This window comes from Pagrus pagrus, assembly GCF_965226575.1.
Source record: "Pagrus pagrus genome assembly, chromosome: 9".
NCBI classification, from domain to species: Eukaryota; Metazoa; Chordata; class Actinopteri; order Spariformes; family Sparidae; genus Pagrus; species Pagrus pagrus.
The window spans coordinates 12,353,720-12,379,708 of record NC_140193.1 but is presented as its reverse complement, the minus strand read 5'-3'; the positions used below and the strand labels follow the sequence as shown (position 1 = coordinate 12,379,708).

Sequence of the window (25,989 nt, the reverse complement as noted above, 5' to 3'; positions counted from 1 at the left end):
GGCCGATTTTTTCAATAGCTTCCAGGTCTTTGGACCGATTGACTCGAAATTTCTCCCAGACGTGGTCCTATACTGGCTGAATGAGACACAGCAGTCCCCTTGGATTCGGGTGGAATTTGTATTTTTGGTGAATATTTTAAAGAAAAAAATGGCCTTTTTCATGAAAACGTCGGCCGATTTTTTCAATAGCTTCCAGGTCTTTGGACCGATTGACTCGAAATTTCTCCCAGACGTGGTCCTATACTGGCTGAACGAGACACAGCAGTCCCCATTGGATTCGGGTGAAATTTGTATTTTTGGCGAATATTTTAAAGAAAAAATGGCCTTTTTCATGAAAACGTCGGCCGATTTTTTCAATAGCTTCCAGGTCTTTGGACCGATTGACTCGAAATTTCTCCCAGACGTGGTCCTATACTGGCTGAACGAGACACAGCAGTCCCCATTGGATTCGGGTGAAATTTGTATTTTTGGCGAATATTTTAAAGAAAAAATTGCCTTTTTCATGAAAACGTCGGCCGATTTTTTCAATAGCTTCCAGGTCTTTTGACCGATTGACTCGAAATTTCTTCCAAACGTGCTCCTATACTGGCTGAACGAGACACAGCAGTCCCCGTTGGGTTCGGGTGGAATTTGTATTTTTGGTGAATATTTTAGTGAAAGGGGCCATTTTAAATGAGGCTGGCTTAAGGCTGCTGTTAGGGCTAGGGTTAGGGTTAAGGGGCTGGGGTTTCGGATCACGGCCGTCTTTTGACCGATTGACTCGAAATTGATCACGCATGTCCTCTTCACCGGTGGAATGAGGCTCGCCAGTTTTGGTTGGATTCCGGTGGAATTTGTATTTTACGTGAATATTTTAAAGGAAAAGCGGCCATTTTTCATCAAAACCTCGGCCGATTTTTTCAATAGATTCCAGGTCTTTGGACCGATTGACTCGAAATTTCCCCCAGACGTGCTCCTGTACTGGCTGAACGAGACACAGCAGTCCCCGTTGGATTCGGGTGAAATCTGTATTTTTGGTGAATATTTTAGTCAGAGGGACAATGTTTCATGAGGCCTGGCTTAAGGCTGGGGCTAGGGTTAGGGTTAGGGTTAGGGTTAGTGATTGGCTGGACCGATTGACTCGAAATCGATCACGCATGTCCCCCTCGCTGGTGTAAGCAGGGTCGCCAGTTTTGGTTGGATTCCGGTGGAATTTGTATTTTACATGAACATTTTAAAGAAAAGACCATTTTTCATGAAAAAAAAGGTCGCCGATTTATTGCAATAGCTTCCAGGTCTTTGGACCGATTGACTCGAAATTTCTCCCAAACGTGCTCCTATACTGGCTGAACGAGACACAGCAGTCCCCGTTGGATTCGGGTGGAATTTGTATTTTTGGTGAATATTTTAGTGAAAGGGGCAGTTTTAGATGAGGCTGGCTTAAGGCTGCTGTTAGGGCTAGGGTTAGGGTTAAGGGGCTGGGGTATCGGATCACGGCCGTCTTTTGACCGATTGACTCGAAATTGATCACGCATGTCCTCCTCACCGGTGGAATGAGGCTCGCCAGTTTTGGTTGGATTCCGGTGGAATTTGTATTTTACGTGAATATTTTAAAGGAAAAGCGGCCATTTTTCATCAAAACCTCGGCCGATTTTTTCAATAGCTTCCAGGTCTTTGGACCGATTGACTCGAAATTTCCCCCAGACGTGCTCCTGTACTGGCTGAACGAGACACAGCAGTCCCCATTGGATTCGGGTGAAATTTGTATTTTTGGCGAATATTTTAGTGAGAGGGACAATGTTTCATGAGGCTGGCTTAAGGCTGAGGCTAGGGTTAGGGTTAGGGTTAGGGTTATGGGGCTAGGGTTAGGGTTACGGTCGTCTTTTGACCTATTGACTCGAAATTGCACACGCATGTCCTCCTCACTGGTGGAATGAGGCTCGCCAGTTTTGGTTGGATTCCGGTGGAATTTGTATTTTACGTGAATATTTTAAAGGAAAAGTGGCCATTTTTCATCAAAACCTCGGCCGATTTTTTCAATAGCTTACAGGTCTTTGGACCGATTGACTCGACATTTCCCCCAGACGTGCTCCTGTACTGGCTGAACGAGACACAGCAGTCCCCGTTGGATTCGGGTGAAATCTGTATTTTTGGTGAATATTTTAGTCAGAGGGACAATGTTTCATGAGGCCTGGCTTAAGGCTGGGGCTAGGGTTAGGGTTAGGGTTAGTGATTGGCTGGACCGATTGACTCGAAATTGATCACGCATGTCCTCCTCACTGGTGTAAGCAGGGTCGCCAGTTTTGGTTGGATTCCGATGGAATTTGTATTTTACATGAATATTTTAAAGAAAAGACCATTTTTCATGAAAAAAAAGGTCGCCGATTTATTTCAATAGCTTCCAGGTCTTTGGACCGATTGACTCGAAATTTCCCCCAAACGTGCTCCTGTACTGGCTGAACGAGACACAGCAGTCCCCGTTGGATTCGGGTGGAATTTGTATTTTTGGTGAATATTTTAGTGAAAGGGGCCATTTTAAATGAGGCTGGCTTAAGGCTGCTGTTAGGGCTAGGGTTAGGGTGAAGGGGCTAGGGTTTCGGATCACGGTCGTCTTTTGACCGATTGACTCGAAATTGATCACGCATGTCCTCCTCACCGGTATTTACATCTACACCGAAATTTCTCCCAGACGTGGTCCTATACTGGCTGAAAGAGACACAGAAGTCCCCATTGGATTCGGGTGGAATTTGTATTGTTGGTGAATATTTTAATGAAAAAAGTTGCCTTTTTCATGAAAACGTTGGCTGATTTTTTCAATAGAATAATAATAATAAATCTAAATGAAAACTCGAAATTGATCACATTTTAGTGAAAAGTTTTCATGAAAACCCTGGCTGATTTTTCAATAGCTTCCAGGTCTTTGGGCTGATTGACTCAAAATTTCTCCCATACGTGGTCCTATACTGGTTGAATGAGACACAGCAGTCCCTATTGGATTCGGGTGGAAATTGTTTTTTTGGTGAATATTTTAAAGAAAAGCGGCGATTTTTCATGAAAACCTCGGCCATTTTTTTCAATAGCCTCCAGGTCTTTGGACCAATTGACTCGAAATTTCTCCCAAACGTGGTCCTATACTGGCTGAACGAGACACAGCAGTCCCCATTGGATTCCGGTGGAATTTGTATTTTTGGTGAATATTTTAAAGAAAAGTGGCGATTTTTCATGAAAACTTCGGCCGATTTTTTCAATAGCTTCCAGGTCTTTGGGCCAATTGACTCGAAATTTCTCCCAAACGTGGTCCTATACTGCCTGAACGAGACACAGCAGTCCCCATTGGATTCGGGTGGAATTTGTATTTTTGGTGAATATTTTAGTGAATGGGCGCCATTTTTCATGAAAACCTCGTCCGATTTTCTCAATAGCTTCCAGGTCTTTGGACCGATTGACTCAAAATTTCTCCCATACCTGGTCCTATACTGGCTGAACGAGACACATCAGTCCGCATTGGATTCGGGTGGAATTTGTATTTTTGGTGAATATTTATTGAAAAGGGAGAATGTTTCATGGGGTTCGGTTAAGGCTACGGTTAGGGCTATGGGGCTAGGCTTTCGGGTTACGGTCGTCTTTTGACGGATTGACTCGAAATTGATCACAAATGTTGTTGATACTGGCGAAAGAAAAAACAGCAGTCCGCATTGGATTCCGGTGGAATTTGTATATTTCGTGAATATTTTAAAGAAAAGTTGTCATTTTTCATGAAAACGTCGGCCGATTTTCAATAGCTTCCAGGTCTTTGGACCGATTGACTCGAAATCGCTCCCAAATGTGGTCCTATGCTGGCTGAACGAGACACAGCAGTTTTTAATCGATTTTAGTGGAATTTGTATTTTTTATGAGTAAGTAGAACAGTATGAAATTGTGTTGTCATTTAAGGTCAGTTTGTTTATTCATTCATGAAAACAAAGAGTTTGTTTATTTTGCTTGTTTAGGTACAAAAAAATCAGTCAATGAAGATCTTCCTCTTCCAATGAAAATGTCTTTCCCAAAACTACATAGTGCACCTTTAATATACCCAGCTGTTTATTGTTAGAATTATCCCCAAGTCCTTTACTAGCTGCAAGATTAAAGTGGTGTTTACAAATTTCTGCATCACTAACTAGAATGGCACAGTGGAGCACATACCTCCACCAAGGCCCAACAGTCCCCTTTAATCAAATCAAGCCAAATCTAATATAAAAACTCAATAGCCCTTCATCACTCAAAATTTTAAACCTCCCTTTACAGTTTAATCATAATTCAGATTGTTGGATATGGATAGCAGCCACGTAAATACGGCTGATTTTTAAAGAATCAAGTTTAAACGTAATCCCTCTGACAAACCAACTAACAAATGAATCAGGTGAAAAAATAACCTTCTAAGCAGCGGTAATTAAAATCCAGTGATATAATGTTTATGGCTCATTTACTTTTGATACTAAAAGTACATTTTGATGCTCATACTTTTGCAATTGGACTTCAGTAAGTGTCTGAATGCATGAATTATATTTGTAACAGTATTGTTACACTGCAGTATTGCTAATTTTACTGAAGTAAGAGATCTAAATACTTCATCACTGGTTTTAAAGTCAAATGATCAGTTAAATGGAGATCAACCATGTGTAGTCAAAGGCTATTTTTCAGTAAAAGACACCTGTATCTGCAAACAAGTATTTCGCATTAATTCAGATAATTTTGTTATCTTATCTACTTTATTTCAGTGTAACACGATTTTATTGGCACTCTATGTCACGGACTAACCTACATCCGCTTGACAGTGCACATTTGTTCTAAGCTTGATGGCCACATGGCACAGTGAGTCAAATATTACTCTTTGTATGAAAGTCATCATTGCTGTGGTAACAGTTCGGGGAGAGAGTGAGAGATGGGGATAGATTGGACTTGGATCAGTCCAACTGCGGAGGCCCCAGGCAAAAAAGTTGGCACAGTTTCCCTGAAAAGATGGCAGAGGAATTTACATAATAGGCAATACTCCCCTCAGTTTGTATGTAGGTCAGTAGCTGCAGTCAGACAGGCTCTCTACTCCATCCCGATCAGCAGTTGGCCGCCTAAGGCAATAGACTCTGGACTCTACCAGCCCAGGAAAGGCACATCACTTCACTGACCTCTATAAATCTTGTTTGACTCGCAGATGAGCGCAAAAACAGAGATCAGAGAAACATCAAAAGAGCTGTCGCCGACTCAAGAGCATTTACAGTTACACAAGCAGCACATTTGTGATTGTAATGAGCGTGCACATGTAATCCTGCTTTTATGTGGCTGATTTGTTCTGGTAAACATGAAGTGGAGGACAGACCCAGCAACAGGGAGCTAGAGGAACATCAGTGCCATGAGACGATTGTCAGAGCTGTGGTTATCTGTCGAGTGCCAGGCACTGAGTCTTTTGACTGCAAATTTACCATATCCTGTCACACATATGATGGCTTATGTATAAAATGTAACCTTCACAAACATTTTATAGTCATTTATATCCTTGGGGATAACAGCTCAACTACATAAATAACATACAAAAACGACAACTTCTTCTTCTCTGTCACTACTTCTAATGTGTAACATACTGATAAAACTTGGAAAGATTATATCTACACTTTGTGAACTTGCATTAAATTTTATATTTCATCAAATTTCAACTCAAATTAAACCAGAAGACAGTCATGATCACTCAGAATCTCCCTGATATTGTGAGGGTGTTCTGTCTTTCTAACAATAGAAGTACACACACAAACATACACACACAACAGGTGCAGAATGAGGACCGGCTGTGAATATACTGGATGCAGTGTTACACAGGCAGCTTGTGGACAGGAAGCTGTGGATATACTGTAAATGCTGGACCAAAGCTGGCAGAGGGGGTCATCAGATCATCAATTATTCAGCACCACCAGACAAGGACAATCGCTTGGTGTCAGCAGGACTGGCAGACAAAATGTCCGGCTCCATTTGGAGCTTTGACTGGTTGACTCTGCTATTCACTGCATTATATATTATGACAACTCTGATCACCATGTGGTCTATGTTTGTACGCTGACTTGTGCAAAAAAATATTGCTTTATTTCATATCAAGGATGAGACATGAATGGAGAGATGACAGTGGCTCAGAAACAGTGTATTCACATTAAAACTTCACAGTAAACGACGACTTACAGACATAAAATTAAACAGTGCACAGCATTTACATTTCCCCTATTCATGCATCCAAAAAAGTGGCGTCAAAGTAGGTTTGTACAATACATTTCTACATCAAAAGAGTCGACCATTGCAATTACATGAAGCCCTATGATTTGAGTACAAATGCTACAAAGTAGGAAGAGAACATTCATGAAATCTAGGATGTGTCATTGATCCAATAAGGTTCACATATGTGGGAAAAAACAGTCAAAAAGTCAATGTGCTCCTCAGGTAGACAAACAGCATATTCTGGTTTAGACTCTTCACTATCCACATGATGACGCAGACATGATTGATGAACCAATGATTGTGTACATGCAAGGTTAGACCAATACAAGAGGCTGATATAGGCAATTCGTTAAGTATAAAATCTGGTCCAGAGTGATGCGGAGGATGTGAATCTGTTTGTTTGATTGCATATTTGCTGTAGGACTCGTCAGTGCTACGCTGTTTATCTATGGAGAGACCTTAACATGAAATAATATAATTTTTATCTAGATTAGATTTTGACATGAGCTAATGCTTCATGACAACAACACTGTCATCTGCTCTTATAGGTCCATACCAATTAAAGGGACATTTCACTCCAAAATCAAAAAAATCATATTTTTGTAGCACTGTTTATCCATTTAGATTGTTTCAATGGAAGTTGCAGAGTTTTGTGGATATCGACTGCAGAGATGTCGGCCCCCTCTCAGGTATAATGGAACTAGATGGTGCTCGGCTTGTGGTGATCAGATCTATCCTTGTCTCTTTCCAGGAATAACCAAAGATAATCCACAGACCTTGTTGTGAACAGTTTCATGTAAGAACTATTTTCTTTCTACTGAACTACAGCTGCCAAGTTTATCACCGCCAACAAGGAATTGTGCATCTACTCATGGACTCGTGTGCTGTCAGAATTATCGGACCGTCTGGGAAAATTCATATGAAAGCCCTCTCAAGCAGGAACAACAACTCAGAAAGTTGGAGAAGATTTTGATACAAGTTACAGAGTTGACGTCAGGTGACACTGAAACATGGTGGATGAATGTAAACTTGGGTTGACAGTAAGAAACTTTTACCAAAGTCATGTTTTGTATAGAAATGCTATTATTTCCTTTGCGCTTCCATTTCATTCAAATACATGAAACAGCTGTCAACGTGTTGTTAAAGCATTCTGAGCGATAAAATGTTAAACAACTTCTTTTTGGCGTCTATGTTGCCCCGTCATTCTGACACTATGCACATGAATACACCGTAGTCGGAAGACTGACTTCCCAGCTCGGAAAATGGGCCTCCTCGGCTGAGCTGTTGCTTTAGCTAGCTTAGTTAGCTTAGCTACCTATCCTCTTTTTCATGAGTAGATGCACATTTCCTTCTGTGCGGTTATACAGTTCAGTAAAAAGAAAACAGTTCCAACATGAAACTGCTCACAACAAGGTCTGTGGATTATCCCGAGTTACTTCTTCTCTCTTTCTGAAAAGGGATGTTGCTCTTGGTTTCACAAGCCAAAGGCCATCTAGTTCCATTATATTCAAGAGAAGGCAGACATCTCTACCAAAAACAAAACAATCTAGATGGATAAAAAGCGCTACAGGTAAGAAGACAGCTATTTTGGGGTGAACTGTTCCTTTAAACTCCCCCACAAAGAAGCAACTTAACACTGGAGTGAACCAGACTCAGAGGATTGGAGGTACATTATTGAGTATAGAAAAACTTACATAAACCCTGTGAAACAGTCCTACTGTGAACTAAAGCCATGACAGCCTGGAAATATCCCCCAGTCAGTGTCAGTACTGAACTTTTAACAAACTTCTTCCAACTCTTGATCAACAGAAGCGAAGAGTATAGATCATACAGATGCGGTGCATTTTATATCTAAAGGTGTACAATTTGATTGTGTATCGAATTACAAGTATGACATGGGATCAGTAACAGCTGGCATGATTTTAGTTTGAGCAGTTTCCTCCCAAAATCACAAACTATCTTCAAAGTGACAAGTGCAAACATGACAACTGTACACGGCTGTTTGGAAATACAACAATTCTGCGGTTACAACAGTTTGAATACTAGAAACTGCTACTTAAAAATAAAAAAAGATTCATTCATGACTAAAAAAAGTCAGCACCGTCCAACCAAAGGAGGTTAAAATATAGAAAATTAGTTCTATGAATATATTACTTTACTCTGCAAACAAAAACAAGAGTTTGGATAAATGTGTGAATGCAAACCTAAGTGTTATTTTCAAATCCTTCACCACCGTGAGATTAAACTTAAGTGAAAACCTGATACAATCCTTCACGTTGTTTTTGTATTTGTGTAAACATTGTTCTAGTGTAGGGTATCAAACAAAAAAACACCCGGTATAATGACTAGTTGCTCTAAAACAGAGCCTAGAAATGCGTTGTCGTGGTAAATAAAAAGCTACATGAACTGTGGCCTGCCCGCAGTGATCAACATAAGCCTAAAAAAATTGCAATAGAAACAAAAATAAGTTATATTTTTAGAAAAACATACATTTGTGGTTTATTCATTTAAAAATCCTCTGATAATAAAACCTTTAAAATCAGCTTGACGTTATATATTAGGATGTGTACTATTAATTTTGGTCATTAAAACGTCTGACCTGTCAGCTTATTAAGGTGAGTAAACTGTGTTTTGTCAATCGAAGCATGTCAAACTGGTCTATATCTCTACATCGCTGCTTCATCCAAACAGGTTGGACAGTGGGCGGGTTCGGAGAGGGCTAATGGGGTGCTCCTCTGCTCTTCCCACCTCCCCCGGGTCCCTGAAGGAGGCGCTGTGGATGATCTGGGCTCGGTGGCGTCCTCGATGCAGTCGCGCATTAAGTCGGCTCAGGGACGACTTCCTCTGCATCCCCCCCTTGGTCCTCCCAGCCGCCATCGCGTCCTCCGCTGACTCGGCGGGTGGGTTCAGGAGTCGCAGCGGGTTCAGGTTGCCCGGGAGGACTCTGGGAAACCTCCAGCCACGCCCCCAACTGCTGCTGCTGCTGTTGGTGTTCTCACTGTCGGACTCAGCTCCTGGTGAGAGGACCACTCCCTCCTCCTGCAGGTCGGCAGCCAGCGGTGGGGAGAGGTACTGGATAGCTCGCCTCCCGCTGTAGTCTCGCGCCTCAGGGTCCGCCTCCCAGTCGGACAGCAGCACACGGACCACCTGTCAATCGAAGCACATCGCAACCTGTCATTTATATAGAATTTACTGGTGACTTATTGGCTAAGATTTCTCTGATAGCAGCACTGTACATCTTTAAATTATATCAAATGAAACTGTGTCTAAACAATAATCAAACATGTCAACATCTCTGCTGCCATCTATAGACAATATTATGACGTAACTGATAACACACATTATCTTTCAACTCATTTTGTGTAAAAAAAAACAGTTGATACAAATTCAGTTTGCTCATTCGCTCATAAAAATAGGAACTTAAATGATTCTAGCAGGAGCAGACAGAGCGTATACAATTATCCCCTGCGTCACTGAGCCGGTGTAACATGACACCAAACTCCCACCGCCGTGCAACCCACCTGTGTGTGTCCATGCATGGCTGCCAGGTGTAGTGGCGTGTATCCTGCACTTGATCTCACGTTTACATTCACAGGTACAGCGTTCTCCTTGGCGAAGGCCAGCAGCTGTGAGAGCAGCTCAGCTTTGCCCTGCTTGGCCGCCCAGTGGAGGCAGGTGAAGCCGGTCACAAAGTCTCTCTTGGTCACCAGGCCGGGCTCCACGGCGAGCAGTGACTGCAGGCTTTCCCACAGGCCATCTGAGGCGCACAGCATCCACTCGTGTTCCAATGGGTCCAGGGTCACTGAAGCGCAGTCCTCGTCGGTGGCCGAGGAGAGGAGCGAGGTCGAGTCTCCGTCGCTCCTCACTGAGTCCCGAAGGCGTGAGCCACGGTTGATCAGAGACCTTCGAACCTGCAGAGAACAGAAGCATTTAATACAATGATTGTTTCGTTTTGTGCCACCGATGAATGCTTTATGGAGGAATAAAGACAGCTTTTAGACACGTTTTCTGCAAATTCCCTGCTAAAATGGCTCTTCACAGGAGCGCAGCGGCACTGTAAATAACAGTTACACAACACTTAAATGTTCTAACCACATGCATTATTTATTGTCTTTTGGGGGAGACCAACTAAGCAAAAGTAGGCCAGACACCAAGGTATTAGGCACTGTGTTCAGCAAACTTAAGGAACAAAAACAGGTTATTATAAAGATGTCTTCAACAGTAAACACTCCTATGATCCTATATATCCTATGATGATCAACAAAGGAGGTAATCACAATAAGAGGTCAAGCTGCCTAAGAGTTACGGCAAGCTACATTACATCACCGTGTCAGATTTCTCAGTTACATAATCCAGATGCTGTGGAGTCAAACTGTGTTATCCGTCAGCTGTCAAAGGCTGTGCTCTTGGTCATGCAAGTAACATGAAAAGGCAGGGGAACCTGCTTAATTTCACCTACGGATGACTGTGCGGCATTCAGGTTTTGCATCACACCCAAAGGTGAAGCACCTGCTGTGACATCCCTGGTTTAGGTGTGGTCAAAAGTATGACATGGTTCAAAGTTTGAAACAATCAAAAGCAGCAGCATAATCTGTCGTATTTGAATCCCATTTTTATAAACATGCTTTCTCTCATGCTCAGATTGTTGATAATGCTGCCATGAAAATACACAATAAAATAATCTACTTGGAAGGTTTTTCATGCCAGGTAAACACGGTATCCTACCTGAGGAGAACTACTCATCATCAGCTCGATGAAGTTCCTGCGACTCCCCTTGGGCGTATTGATGTCTCCGACAGGGTCCAGCCCTTCCAAGGCGCTGTCCTCGGACAGGCAGCTGATGAGCATGGCCCGCTGCGACCCTTTGGACACCCTGCGTGCACCTCTCACCTGCTGGCTGTGGGACCCTGCAGAGTGAGCCTGCTCCAAATCTAGCACCCCAATCACTGGGGCCGACTCACGCCTCCTCCTCTCCCTCAGCTTCACCTCCCCTCCTCCTCCTCCTCCTCCAGAGGTAGGAGACATTGCATTGGTCTTATCATTCTGGGAGGGGTCTGCAGGTTGGTCGTTGCCGTTCGACTGTTTGTCATTGTCCAGGCTTGCTGCTGGTTTGCTGGATGCTCCTGTGGAGAAAGGTTTTCCTCATTATTGTCATCCATCTCTGACTCCAAAGCAACCTTATCATTATAATGCCCACAGGTATGCATAAGGGATAGCCTCGTTTTCCTCTTTGCTTTTATTATAATCCTGAGTTATTGCAAACTCTTTTGATTACTTCAGTCTAAAACAGCATAGTAGGGATTGGCCTTCATAAACAATGGCCAGACAATGATATTTGTTAAAGGGGCACTATGTATTTTCAGAGAATATTTACAATATCAACGAAGTAATAATACAAACTCAGAAATGTGTGTTTGACTGAATTAACAAGCTGTTCTCAGAGGAAAATAAGGTCCCCAGAAAAAAAATTGAAACTAGAAAGGCGGGGTCCGCCGAATATAAGCAAAGTAAAAACAGTATGAAATTGTGTTGTCCTTTAAGGTCAGCTGGCTGATTAAGTTCATTCAGTCATGAAAACCAAAGAGATTGTTTATTTAGGCATAAAAAATCAGTCAATGAAGATCTTTCTCTTCTGATTAAAATTTCTTCCTTAAGACTACATACTGCACCTTTAATGTTAGTGTTATTCAGAGGTCCAATGCAAAGTGTGTGTGTGTGTGTGTGTGTGTGGTGGGGGGGTGGGGGGGGGGGGAGCAGATGTAACGCCACTGATTACATAAATATGAAATATGTAAGATTAAAAACATATATACGTTTACATAGCTATGTCTTTAGACAATTAAGTCACCACACAATAACATGGATTACATCAACATGAAGTGTGTGTCCCTCACCTGTTTGCTCTCTGTTGTCAGGGTTGCCGTTCACATAGTTGCTGTCGTCCACCGTCTCCTGGATGTTACCGTTGCACTCGGCGTGATCGTGGCCGCCTGTGTCCGCACGCATCACCGACTCCGCGCTGCCTTCTGCCTTCAAACACACAAATTTCACGCCGTCCTCCACCTTCACGAAAGCCACGCTCTCCACGATGCGAGTCAGCGCCTCACGGTCCACCCTTTCCTTCGACTGGTCATTTTCTCCCCAAGCTGATAGGAAATGATCGATCAGCTCCATCTGTTGGACCCTCCCTCCTCTCTCCATCAGGAACTCCTGCACGGCTCGCTCCGTGCACTGGGACGCCATCATCATCCCCGAACAACGGCCCGTACAGAGCGCAGGGATGGCTCAAATGTGTCGCACTAAAACGTTTCAAAATGACCCCATGTTCGCGTTAATGTCATTCACGGAGGTCGGTGACAACGGATGACAGCATCTCCTCTCCCAGGTTCCTCCTCTCCTCCATGGGGAGTGTCGAGCTCTGGCAGATAGGGGTCGCACGTAGTTGAGCAAGCGTCTCACCACGGCAAAAATCATGCTGCATTCAGGTGCTCCTCGTAAACACGGCTTTCTAATTAATATTCAACTCTAGCATTTGGTAAAAGTGGTCAGATTAAGGGAGAAAGCGGTTTTATTTTCAAGCTGTGATGGCGTGAGAAGAAGTTGAATATATTCGGGGCGACATAGGATTTCTAACCACAACCTGTTGATTTATTGTATTTTTTTTACTAGACATGCCATTGTAATCTTGTTGGTCGGTAACACTAACTAACCTAGCCAACCAAAGTAAGTAAATGTGTATTAAAGGTGTTGTTAAAATAAATTTAATTAATTTTGAATTCTGCAATTCACACCAAGCATCAACAACATTGTAGAAAAACTGTTGGATGTAGATGCGCTGATTCAGCTTTCCAGTTTTTCTGACAGTCCGCAACATATCATTTAGGCGACTGGGGAAATTAATTTAGACTGTACCATTATATAAAGGGGAGGGGGGTGTCAGTCGATTATTACAGTAAATGAACATTCCTTGGCTACACATGTTTACAATTGTAGTGTATTTTATTTCCAAACAATTGTGGATGTTTGACTTGCAGTGACTGTCTGCCCTATTTCTTTTTTGTTTTAGTCTGAAAGCACATCTACACATCTTCCCCTCATTCTTGTCTTGTTTTGAATAGTCTAGTCTGTCCAGTTGTCGACGGTAGACGTAGTGAGGCGGTCCGGATCAGGGTTCTTAAAAAAAAAAAAGAAGTCATTCTTTAGTCAGTTTTGTTGTATTATTTCTGAATCTATCTGGGAAATTTACTTCTGGCTTAAACTATGGCTTCTTCGGATGTTGCGCGGCAGCCGGTGAGTACTTTCCTTCTTTGTGGTTGACAAAGGACAGTGTTCTTACTTGACAGTTGAGCAGGGAGTGTCCGGGGGGCTATGGTTAAGTTAGCTAACTTACCGCTAGCCCGATAACTTCTTTCTGTCTGTGAAGTTACCGATAACACTTGACTAACAATAAAACGCATAAACCCCGTAACATCGACATATATCCAGAACACCGGCTTTTCAACTTCAGTTTTAAACTTTTCAAAAGGGAATACGTATCACGTCTTTCTTTCACCAAAATACACCGCGGAGGACGCTAGCTAACATCATGCTAAGTTAACGTTAGCCATTCATCAGTCAAAAGTTTATGAAATCAGTTGTAAGTGAATCCTGGTTGAACACTCATGTGCCACAGTTACAAGAGCAAAAGAGCCAAACTTTAGACCATATTTTACTGGTAGGTTATGTAGGTTGCGCTAGTTATGTAGTTTGTTAAGCGCCACTAAATCGCTACATTTATGAATGAAGTTTGGCGTGCACAGATTTCAAAAGAAAACATCTTGCCAAAAATACAACTTTGTCGACACACGTAGACAACAAAGTTTAAAATGATCAAAATATGGAGGTTTATGAGGAATTTCATGACGTCAACAAAGTGTACTACATCATATCTGGGTCAGTGTTGCTCCTCTGCTTAGCTGACTAGTGGATTTCGGGGGCAGGTCAGAGGAGGACGTCAAGCCAGCACAGGAAGATGGATTAGCCATTGAATGTTCTGTGAAATAAACCTTTTCTGGCTAGCATTTTAAAATAAATTCAGTGCTTTATGATATGGTCTTTCTCATATTAATAATGTTATGAGCATGTTTTCAGGTTAGATTAGGCTTTTATATTAAGAGCCCCTTGTAAGTGTAGTACTCTAAAATGGTGTACAAGTGAACAGTTTCTAAAAGTTGATATTGTTGCTTTTGCTTCTTTGCATATTTGAGGGGAGAATGGCTGCAGGAACTTGAGAATGATCTGTGTGGGTCTTTATGTGATTTCTCCCTCAGGATAAAGGAGTCCGGCCTTTGAACCTGGCTGGCCATGTGGGCTTTGACAGCCTCCCGGATCAGCTTGTCAACAAGTCCATTTGCCAGGGTTTCTGCTTCAATATACTCTGCATCGGTACCTTGTCATACACTCACACACATACATACACAATACACACACCCTTGCTGAAGCACAGCTACACACAGGATGCTGCTACTTTTCTTCGCTCATGTGTGCTCACACACATTGTTATACTTGATCAACCTGATTCACTGCTATTGTCTAATATTATTACTGCTACCGCCTACTCACTAGAATGCATTGTTATCCCAGTGGCAGTACTTTGATACACCCAATGACTGTATTATTAGTAATATTTCTTACTCAACAACTGCCATCAGAATCAGAATCAGAGTCAGAATTCCTTTATTTGTCCCGCAAATGGGGAAATTTCTTTGTCACAACAGCCAAAGGACAGTATCACACTTAAACAGTAATAAAAGTAAAAAATAAACAATATAATAAGACATAAGAAATAGAATTTAACTGGTATATACATAATATCTACAATATGAAATTGGTATTTACAATATGACATAGTATTTATTATTTATAATATGGACAGTGTAAGTTTAAACAGTTGGTATTTTTATTTACAAACAATAAATAATAAATATGGATGTTAAAAATTGTCCAATTTGTGCAAACCACAAAAAGTGTGTGGATATGTGCAGAGTTTTTTTATTGTACAGTGCACAGTGAGGTCTACTGGGAGCAGTGCTGGTTGTAGACTCTGACTCATGTGTTGACTCATAGACTCATCTATGTGTTGAGTTCCCCTAGCAAATTAGTTTCAGGAATATTTTATTAAAAGCAGTTTGTTTTGCAGTGACAGCCTATGATGCTCACATTAAAAGGGATTGAAGTTCAATAACTTAAAATGCTGTCCCATCTTTTGTTGGCTCTAGGTGAAACTGGTATCGGCAAGTCTACCCTGATGGACACTCTGTTCAATACCAACTTTGAGAACTTTGAGTCGTCCCACTTTGAGCCTCAGGTGAAGCTGCGGGCTCAAACCTATGATCTACAGGAGAGTAACGTCAGACTACGCCTTACCGTGGTCAACACCGTGGGCTTTGGAGACCAAATGAACAAACAAGAGAGGTGGGAGGAGAGTGTGTGTGGGTGTGTTGTTCTCAGTGAAAAGGCGTTTTAGAGAGTGTGATTAAGAATAAGTTTATCCTTTTTAAAAAGTATGGTCATTGTGAACTAATCTGTGTTTACCATCTATAAAACCCACACATCTGATCAGCACTGTATGTCTGTTTTGTAGCTATCAGCCGGTGGTGGACTACATCGACAGGCAGTTTGAGAGTTATCTGCAGGAAGAGCTCAAAATCAAGCGCTCTCTTCACAACTACCATGACTCGCGAGTCCACGCTTGCCTTTACTTCATCTCCCCCTCAGGCCATTCACTCAAATCCCTGGACCTGGTCACTATGAAAAAACTAGACAGCAAGGTAGGAGAAGGATCACTGTGTGTGGTAGTGTGATTTGTTTTCCTGTAGATATAAGATTTGAAGGCAATTCGAAGGTACTGTTTCTCCCAGACTGGGATATACAGGAATGTTTTGAATTTCTTGTGGGAATGTCAGGCAGTCAGGAAAATCAGGCACAGGCTCAACTATTGTAGAAAAGAGAACATTAATAAACACTGTCTGAAAAAATATTGTGTGTTTTTATAGCATACTACTTGACTAGAAAGACACAACATTTTAGTGCAAATTATGTGTATGTGTAATTTAATATATAATAATAATACGTTTAACCAACTTGTATTTCTGGTGCTGACTAGTGAGGATGGCAGTGTTTAAGTGTCACGTCTACTAATCGTCCACAGCCTTAGTCACACTATTCGTGTTTGTAAGACAGCCTATCATTACAGCAAACATACAGTCAAATTTGTCCAACTTGAAAAATAGAAGAATAAGTAGTGAAATATTGGAAGACACTGTCTTTAAACATTAACTCTATCATAAAGGCAGCCTGAAGATGGTTGTTTTCGGTGTGGTGAAGATTGTATTTACCCTCGAGGAGATGTTGCAAAGACGTGTTATAAGACAAAGCTCAAAATGATTAGCCATGTCAGTTAACATGCTTTAAAATGACATAACTAGAATTTTTTTATCTCATCTTTACCCAATGTACTGGAGAGGAATGAGGTTTGTAGATGCATGACCTTTTTCAAGAGTTGAATTCCAAACACGTTTGACTTCGACGAGATGTTGCAATGCAGTGCATTGACCTAAATTGTGTCCTCAGTTCTTGGACTGTATTCTGTAGATATTTTAAAATAGACTTGTTCTTTCTTTTGGGCTGCAATAGAACCATGGCCAACATTGTGTAGAGGAGATGTTGATATGCAAGAGAGCTTTTTTTGTCAAGAGGAATGCAGTTTGCACTGAAGAATCAGATGTGAACATGACATGAGAACTTGATAAACTTCTGTGTATGTGATAATTGGAAATACCATATTAGAGACTATACTGCGGTTGGAGATGTTTGCTATCCGACTGGTTTGAGCCCTCCCCTCACTCTTGAAGTGGTCAGAAACTTTCCCATGCTCCCTGTGTGTAGTGACTTTGTGTTTTTTGTGTGTTTGTGTGATTTCGCTGCTCTGCAGTGTCAGTAACCCTGGATTTGCGTGTGAATGGTGTATAAAAAGCAGTGGAATGCTGTAATCACCTCACGCACACACACTTGAGTTGTCCTTTTGTGCCACTGTACAGATACGCACAGAAAGAGCCATTTGTTGAATGTGCAGCGCTGACGGAGAGACAGTCAGTCACTCAGACAGCTGTTGGAGCAGATCTCCTAGCATTGTTTTGTTTTCTCTGCTGGGATCCGTGTGTGTTCTGTATGTGTGTGTGTATGCGTGTGTGGTTTGGCCCAGAAGCTCGTCTAGCGACAACAACTCATTCCAGACCTCTCTTTGGTACGACGAGTTGACGGACAGACATGCAGGAGAGGAATGTGGGAAGACTTGGACAGCAGAGTCGGCTGCTGGGCCAGAAATAACATCAGTGAAGCTGGTTTATATAACACTTATCTAAAAGCAGTTTTGAAAGTATTCTAGATAAAGTAATCAAAACAAATACTGATGGAATTGTTTGTATTTCACCAGTCAGACTATTGGGTGCCTTTTTAATGTGTCTGCATGAAGCTTCATGGTATGTTGATCAGTGAGACTAGCCTGTTTTAGCTCTGGTACCACAATGTCTGTTGCCTCGGGAGCAAAACCAAACCTTTATTAAACACAAAACTACATTAAAATTAACTATAAATTTAATTACCACTAAGGTTGCAAAGGGTCCGTACATTTCTGGAACATTATAGAACATTTATGTAAACTTTCTAAGGGAAGCTAAGTTGAGGAATTTTGGAAATTTTGCCAACATGTCTCATCAGTCACCTGGAAGGTTGAAGGTTAGAAGGGCTTTGCAGATCTCGGGAATTTTCCCCTGTAACCTCTGTCCTCCAGCTCCAGTCAACATCAGCCGCCTCCGAGTGCAGCTGGTCCCTTTTTGGGAACACTCGCACCAGGTCACGCAACAGGCTGACCAATGCATGAGTAGAAAAATTGGTACCTATATGGGCAAACCTGTGGTTTGTTGAGTCTGACACAGAGCCATTCTGATCAAGCTTGGATACTGAAGAAAAATTAGTGTCTAACAGTAAGGATGTGGAGACCTGAGAGGAAAAGTGTTTTTTCGGAAGCGGGTCATAGGGAATGTTTTGTCCTTTGTGTGAAATGAGTGACTATGAGTTATTATAAAGAATATATTTAGGTTCTAAATTGTGATATGACCAAAGTTGTAAATAAACTAAAAGTTTAATTTATCTTACTTTAAGGAAAAACAGGTGGTCTTCCTGCTCCTTGTTGCTCTGGAACAGTTTTGAACCAGACTAAGCTACAAAATACTTGTAGAATTTGAGTCCGAGGTCTGATGGAAAAATGTGAGATTGCACTGAGCTGATTCAATTGGACATAATGTCTCTATTACTTCTCACCCGATCATCTTTTTTCTCTTGCACCTCACTTGTAGTTTAACAAGTTATTCATGTTCTTCCCTTGTGAAAAAATAGATGTGTATGTTTTTACATATTGTAGTAAATGTCTAATTTATCTCTTGACATCTGTAGACGATAGTATTTATATTCTGTAATGATTGCTGAGGAAGAAGAGTCTGTTATTGTGTACATGTATATGCTCATGTATCCCATCCCGCTGCAGGTGAACATCATCCCAGTGATTGCCAAAGCTGACACCATCAGTAAGAGCGAGCTGCACAAGTTCAAGATCAAAATCATGAGTGAGCTGGTCAGCAATGGTGTCCAGATCTACCAGTTCCCCTTGGATGATGAGACCGTAGCTAAAGTCAACACTACAATGAACGTAAGGAAACACACAATCTGAGTGCTTTCTCAGAGTCGGGTTACGCTAGAAAGAAAACTTGATTGAATTATATTATTTATCCTCAAGATTTTACAACTTTTAAATCAAGTCAAGTTATGACGTATTTGCAATAATTTTGTGGTTTGTTTGTGTGGATTTTTCAGTCATCAGTCTGACAGACCTACACTATATTCCCATAGGCTTGCAGTTGTTTTATTTTCAGAATTGAACTTTCATTTCTTTGTAGCATCAGCAAGGTTTTAAAAATACTGCAGACATGCAGACTTTGTGTACAACTGTGTGAGGGAAACTTCCGAGGGAGCTGGTGTAAACAGCTATGACTTAATGAGCATATAAATGCACTTTTACTTGCACTTTCTTTTAAAGCTTCATTTGTCTAATCCAGCCATGTTTTATCTTATAATAATAACTACTGTTTTCATAGGGTCATTTGCCATTTGCTGTGGTTGGCAGCACAGAGGAGGTCTCTGTTGGCAATAAGATGGTGAAAGCTCGTCAATATCCCTGGGGTGTAGTACAAGGTAAGATGGATCATTGTTTGGCTGCTTTCCTTCTCAACTGTGATTGTTTTGCCAGAAGTTGTTCTCTTAATTGTAGGAGCACATTGATTTAATGGACACCTATTTATCTTTTCATGCCTAAAATCTTTTCCCCTTACAAGAACTTAACCACGTGGAAATGAAACTTTGGCTGAAAGAGCTCAATACACTGTAACTTAATTTTGAAATCAGCTGTTGGCTGTCAGTAATATTATTACTGTGGCCATCACTGTCTAAATGCTTTTCTAGCTTCATATATACTATCATTTGAGGAAATCAATAATACATTTACAATATTTAATATCAGCTGAATGGCTAACCTCACTATTCATCTCCTATTTATCAATGTGTGTCAGTGGAGAACGAGAATCACTGTGACTTTGTGAAGCTGAGAGAGATGCTGATCTGTGTCAACATGGAGGACCTGAGAGAGCAGACTCACACTCGCCACTACGAACTGTACAGACGCTGCAAACTGGAGGAGATGGGATTCAAAGACACCGGCCCAGAGTGCAAACCCGTCAGGTGAGTAGCTCACTGACAAACTCCTGTGTGGACATGAATGTTGTTTGTTTATGTTGTACGACTGACATGACAACTGTGTTTGTGTGTGTGTGTATGCGTGTGTTCAGCTTGCAGCAGACCTACGAGGCCAAGCGTCAGGAGTTCCTGGTGGAGCTGCAGAAGAGGGAGGACGAGATGAGGCAGATGTTTGTGCAGAGGGTGAAGGAGAAGGAGTCTGAGCTGAAGGAGGCTGAGAGAGATGTGAGTAGACACGCAAACACAAACTCAGCATATGTTGTGTGTTAAAATTTTGTTGACTTAACAGCAATTTTCTCTTTATTTCTATTTCTTCCATCAAGCAAAACTATTTTATTGCAATCCATTCGATCAGTTATGATAACACTGTATTCACCAATAATGTTCCCTCTGTATTATCCGTACTTTTCTATAAAGTGAATATGTTAAAATTAGTACAACTTTAATGGTGTTAAAGAAAGTCCAATGTAAGATTTTAATTAGTTATTTGGAAGAGAAAACAATGATTAAACAGTAAAAGCAGTGTCCTGTAAACATACAGACTTTCAGCTTTGACCTGCCAAACTCAACTACTGGTTGATGACTGCATTTTGTTCCCTCTGTAGTTGTAATTTGTTAGTATACTCATTTATTTCGCATAAATTATGTGATTTTATAAAACCTGTTTTCCCTTTCAAGGTTTTTTTCTTTTGTCAAGTTAAAGCATTTTTTCCTCCTTTTTACAATTTCACATCTAATTTAGTGTGGGAGAGCAAAACCACATTATGAGGAAAGCAATGTGTCCCGTAATGATTTTGATTTGCTACATGGAGGCGTCACTGTAACTCAGCTCTGTTCTCTGTGTCTGTTTCAGCTGCAAGGTCGTTTCGAGCAGCTGAAGCGCCTCCACGCAGACGAGAAAGCAGCCCTGGAGGAGAAGAAGAGGCTCCTGGACGAGGACCAGAGTTCCTTCAGCAAGAGACGAGCTGCCGCCCAGCTCCTGCAGGCCCAGAGCCTCACTGCCAACGGCAAGAAGGACAAGGACCGCAAGAAGTAAGAGGCCTCTCTAAAACCTGATGCTGATGTTTCATGGAAATATTGTGAATCTATTGATTTACACATCAGAAGGTATTGAGGATGAAATGAAACTTTTGACACGTTGCCACCTGCTGGTAAAATGAATGTAGGGAAACAAATCCTCTGAGTGCTGATTTTTTTTTATCAAAAGAAAATTAATTGCCAACTATTTTGATAAATGATTCATCATTTCAGTCATTTTTTAAGCAAAAATGTCAAACAGTTTCTGGTTCCAGGTTCTTAAATGTAATGATTTGCAGCTTTTCTTTGTCATATATAAAAGTAAATGAAGATTCTTTGGGTTTTGGACTGTTGGATGGTCAAAAGGCATCACTTTGGGCTTTGGGAAATTGTGACAAGCAGTTTTCACAATTCTTAGACGTTTCACAGACTAAACTATCAATCGATTAATCATGAATTTTGCACTCCCACACTGCAAACTAGTTCTAATCCTATGTAAACTACTTCTATCTGTTCAGTAAATTAGTTTATTTGCATCGTTTCTTAATGAAACATTGAATATGAGAGTAGATATTTTGTAATTTTAAACACAAAGACATAAGAACAAATTCACTCAAGACTAATGCATAAATTGGGGGAAAAGGCCACTCAGGCTTTAATTGGATGTTTAATTTGCTTACAGAACAACTAATAGATCCAGACAGTTAGTTGCCAGTGAATTCAGTAACATAGTGTGAGATGTGTTCATTTGCTGTAAAATTGATTCTCAGCTCACTTTAACTCCCCCTTGTTCTCTCTTCCAGTTCTGGCTTCATGTGAAGAGGGATCTGAAGTACACTCCAGTATGACCAGTATAACCAGTGACATTCAGCCCACGTCCTTTTCCAGCCCTTTTTGGGCCAGTCTCTAACACTAACCAGGAAACGGCCCACACAAACCAGCAGTGTGTGCCAGTGTGAGTTTGATTTTGTGCCAAAGTTTAATGACTGTACCCTTGAACCCTGTGTACACTTTTCTCAATGGTATTTTTAATCTTCTTTGTGGGTGTTTTTTACCTGTGTGTTATATTTTATATTTATCCTTTTTTATATGAACCCTTATTTTCCATATACCTCCCTCTTTTTTTTTTTTTAATACTTCTGCCCTGCCTGAAGGACACCTCAGTGTGTTGATCCTTACACAGCCTCCTCACGACAGCCACGTACATCAATCAAAGGATATGGATATTTAAAAAACAATACACTGAAAGGGACTTCTTCAGTTGCATTTAATCTGCGTGCCATGTCTTTAGTGAATGATAGCTTAATGAGTTGTAATGCAGTCCAATGAGTTTGGTAATGAGACAGTCAGACGTCTGTAACAGGCTTGTAATTTATTGTAAAGCCCCTTTCAGACATGCTTGACTTCATGAGGAGATTTACATACATTTCTGTCTCAATGTCGGAACAAACGCCCAAATCTCTTCTTTCATAAAAGTTGCAACAGCAATCTGACAAAATTATGTAAAAGCTTCAGTAGCATAATGCACTTGAGAGGTAAGTGGAAGAATAAATACTGGTGATCCATTTTCTTAATCTGATCCAAATAGTTTTCTCTCCTCTGTTTATGACTTTAAGAACAGGTGAAATAAAGGATTTTGCCTGGATAATCTTTTAAGTTCCTCAAAGGTCCAATTTGTAAGACGTCCCAGCTGGACAAATACTGATGCTTTGATACGGCAGCCGACTCGACCTTCAATCTCAAAGCATTAGAATTTGATGAGCTGGGAATGAGACTCAAAAATGAACTTTCTTATAAATTGGACCTCTAATGTGATCTTTTTTGTTTGTTTTTTTTTCTCATGTGTGAAATGAATTTTTTTTATGCAAGGTGAAAAACAAAGTTTTGCTATGATAATAGTTTTAAATGACCGTTTTTTTGGAAACAACTGAACAGGGTTTTCTTTTCATCTGTTCTGAAGTCGGGGAGAAAACTATTTGGATCCGACTTGTAAAATGCATCACTTGCCATCGGGGCTTCCATACAAACCACCATAAATGAGAAAATGTACATTTCTAGAGGAAATAACTCTGTTTTCATTCCTTTCCCTTTTTGTGGTGGGGAAAAATGCCTCAGATACATCATGTCACAACCTAACCGCTTGTTATTTTACACTAATATGGCATTGTCAGATTGTATAAAATAGGCTGCAGAATTTAATGCTCCATACATAATTGATGACAAATTTATCAGCAAATCTACAGGGTTGAATAGACTTAGTGAGAACCAGAAGGGAGCAGGTCATTAATGGAGATAGATAATAGAGAGAAGAACAATTGACAATCCATCACTTTTATTATTTGTTCAACTCCCAGCTGTTCTCCAGCAGTGCTGCCACTGCAGTGACAAGAAATATAGTGTGAGCACTGCAGCTCTGTGTGTAATAATCCTGTCCTGTTTAAATAGATCCTCTGAATGCTGTTAACTTAACAGATTCGCAGTTAAATCCAGCGATGCCATAGAATCCATGCCTGAAAAGGGCTCATTTATGAAAGCATGATCACAGGGCATTTTAATTCCTTATTCATTTGCCATTTTCTGCCTGATCCCCCCTTTATCTCACACCTCCTTTATATTATAAGTTATGAGCACACCAGCATTACAAAAACCTGCAGGAGACACACTGATTCTCCTTTTGTTTTAAAGGGAAAGAGCCATTTCTGAACTTATATCATCCGTCTCAACACAGTTTTACAGTTTTCTAGGAACGTGAGGTTGAGGCTTGGATTTGGATCTGGTACATTTTAATGCATATATTTATATAAATATATATATTGTGTTTTACTTGCTCCCTTATTTTTTTCCTACTGACTCAAACAGTTGAAGTCTGTCTGAAAAGAGCTGACTCGAGGAGAAAGTGTCAGTGTTTGTTGATGGAATACAGGAAGGGAAGTGGAGCGGATGCATCTGTGACTGTATTTTTTTATCATTTTATTCACTTCTCTGTGGAGACAGGGTTTAACACCTCAGCATTTTAACAGTGCAGAGTAAACCAGTAAACGCTGTGCTGCTGGTTTCCATTTACCCACAGACACTGCCACTTTATATTCACACTACTGCTTCCGATGTGTTCGTGCCTTATCTGTGTGAAGCCTGTGTAGAAATACACTATCCACTTAACTTGTACATCCAGGGAAACACACAATGCCTAATGGTGTAACACTTGTCTAAGACACTTTGGTACTACACTTGTATTTAAGGACTAAACAGTGTTATCTGGGAGCTTTTTTTTTTTCTTTCTAAATAAATCTTTGTATTTTTGTCATGACACACTGCTTGTCTGTTTTCATCTCACAACACGGCATCCCACCAGTGAATTACGGCTACATTTTCCTTCATTTTATAACAAAAGTTCCAGTTTATGTTTTTTGTTTCATGCAGGATCATAACAGTGATCATAATTTTCAAAATTGGTCCTGATACTGCTTTCTAATATTGGTAAGGTTACCAATATATCAAGCACTTGTATTTTGATATGACATATAAATACAGGTTTTCTCCATTGTTTAGATGGTGCGCTGCCAGTGGTGGAAGAAGTAGTCTTATGCAATATACAAGAGAAAAAAAAATGTATATAATACTTATTTTACAAATTCAGGTTCCACTATCTAGAAAACAGAGTACAGAGGTTAGAATTAAAAAGCCTTTAATAAATGAGCTTAGCGCCTACATGTTTCAGCTCACAGTCTTTATCAGGGCATTTAAAAGTGGGTATCAGCTCAGCACAGATGTATTAAGGCTGGTGTCAGCTGCCAGGCAATCAGAGTAAAACTATTTATCACAGGTGCAGCACACACCCACTTTTTGACTTGTATGCCCTGATGAAGACACATAGATGCTAAGCCCATTTATTAAAGGCTTTTTAATCTTTGCAAAGCAGAGTGCCTTGGATTTAATATCTTATTCTTAAATAAGAAATATCTTAGGAATAAAGGAGCAATTTGTAAGATATTGCCAAAGTGTATGTAAAAAAAACAACCAAAAACCTTGCATTATCAACCAAATGTGAAGAAACAACAGTGTTGATGTTATTTCAAAGAGATCTACCAAGTTTAGCATGCTAACCATCTAGCTCCAGCCCAGCCTGTCTGGTAATACCACTTTGTACCTCGAGAGGTGATAGTCTGATAGTTGTTTAAAAAACAATATCTGTGGTCTCTCTTTCTCAATCAAACTCAAAACTCATGACCATAAATATCCTGCAGTTATGTCACTAAAGCTGTACCAAAGCCGTTTCATTTCAAGTATCTGACAAGGGGGATTTTACAGTGGGTGTGCTGTGGCCTGGTGTACAGTGAATGAAAAGCAGCACATGGAGCGAGAATGCATAAATGTTTTTGTTAATTTTATGTTCCATTTATCACTTTTAAATGATTGCACCAAAGGAGAAAAACTGTAATTTGTAAGACTCCTGACATAATTCCTCGTCACCCCTGTGATTCATTATAAAAGAAATGCTACCGTAGAGTCGTCTACACATTTCTTTCCCTTTCATCAGCAGCTAAGAGGATAGAGGATGATCACAAGCTTCCTATTTGCTTCAGAGGAAGATTTAGGAGACAGCAGAAGCTTAACATCTTCTCTACACATCACTTCACTAAATCTGAACACACACACATACACACACACACAGATGTACCACCTGGTAGAGGTCTTGTTCCCTGCAGTGTCTTACCCTCCGGCTCTGTTGCCCTTCATGTGACTTAGAGCTGGCACGCAGACAGGTAGACAGACAGATCTGGCGTAAAGCAGAGGAATGCTGATCGATTCCCCGCAGGGGCCTGCAGCTCCTCGCTGGGAAGAGGACGCCTGTGAGAAAAAAACATATCACCAGGACAAACTGTGGAGAGGGAGTGTGGATGTTTATGTGGACTT

At 40.8% G+C, this 25,989-nt stretch overlaps 2 protein-coding genes across 2 annotated transcripts; one reads left to right on the top strand and one right to left on the bottom strand.

The window, feature by feature from the left end:
• Positions 1 to 6,065: 6,065 nt before the first annotated feature.
• sowahca (sosondowah ankyrin repeat domain family Ca) lies at positions 6,066 to 12,809 on the bottom strand. Its single transcript, XM_084361789.1, has 4 exons — positions 12,108 to 12,809; positions 10,939 to 11,336; positions 9,735 to 10,124; positions 6,066 to 9,360 (listed from the first exon to the last, which is right to left on the bottom strand). The coding sequence occupies exons 1-4, from the start codon at positions 12,460 to 12,462 to the stop codon at positions 8,893 to 8,895; spliced, it is 1,611 nt and encodes a 536-aa protein (XP_084217915.1). The 5' UTR covers positions 12,463 to 12,809; the 3' UTR covers positions 6,066 to 8,892.
• A 487-nt stretch (positions 12,810 to 13,296) lies between these two features.
• Positions 13,297 to 24,384, top strand: septin10 (septin 10). The gene is made up of 10 exons (XM_084361151.1): positions 13,297 to 13,503; positions 14,523 to 14,637; positions 15,471 to 15,666; positions 15,836 to 16,022; positions 18,797 to 18,958; positions 19,404 to 19,500; positions 19,875 to 20,043; positions 20,151 to 20,283; positions 20,912 to 21,090; positions 21,879 to 24,384. The coding sequence occupies exons 1-10, from the start codon at positions 13,474 to 13,476 to the stop codon at positions 21,892 to 21,894; spliced, it is 1,284 nt and encodes a 427-aa protein (XP_084217277.1). The 5' UTR covers positions 13,297 to 13,473; the 3' UTR covers positions 21,895 to 24,384.
• Positions 24,385 to 25,989: the final 1,605 nt, after the last annotated feature.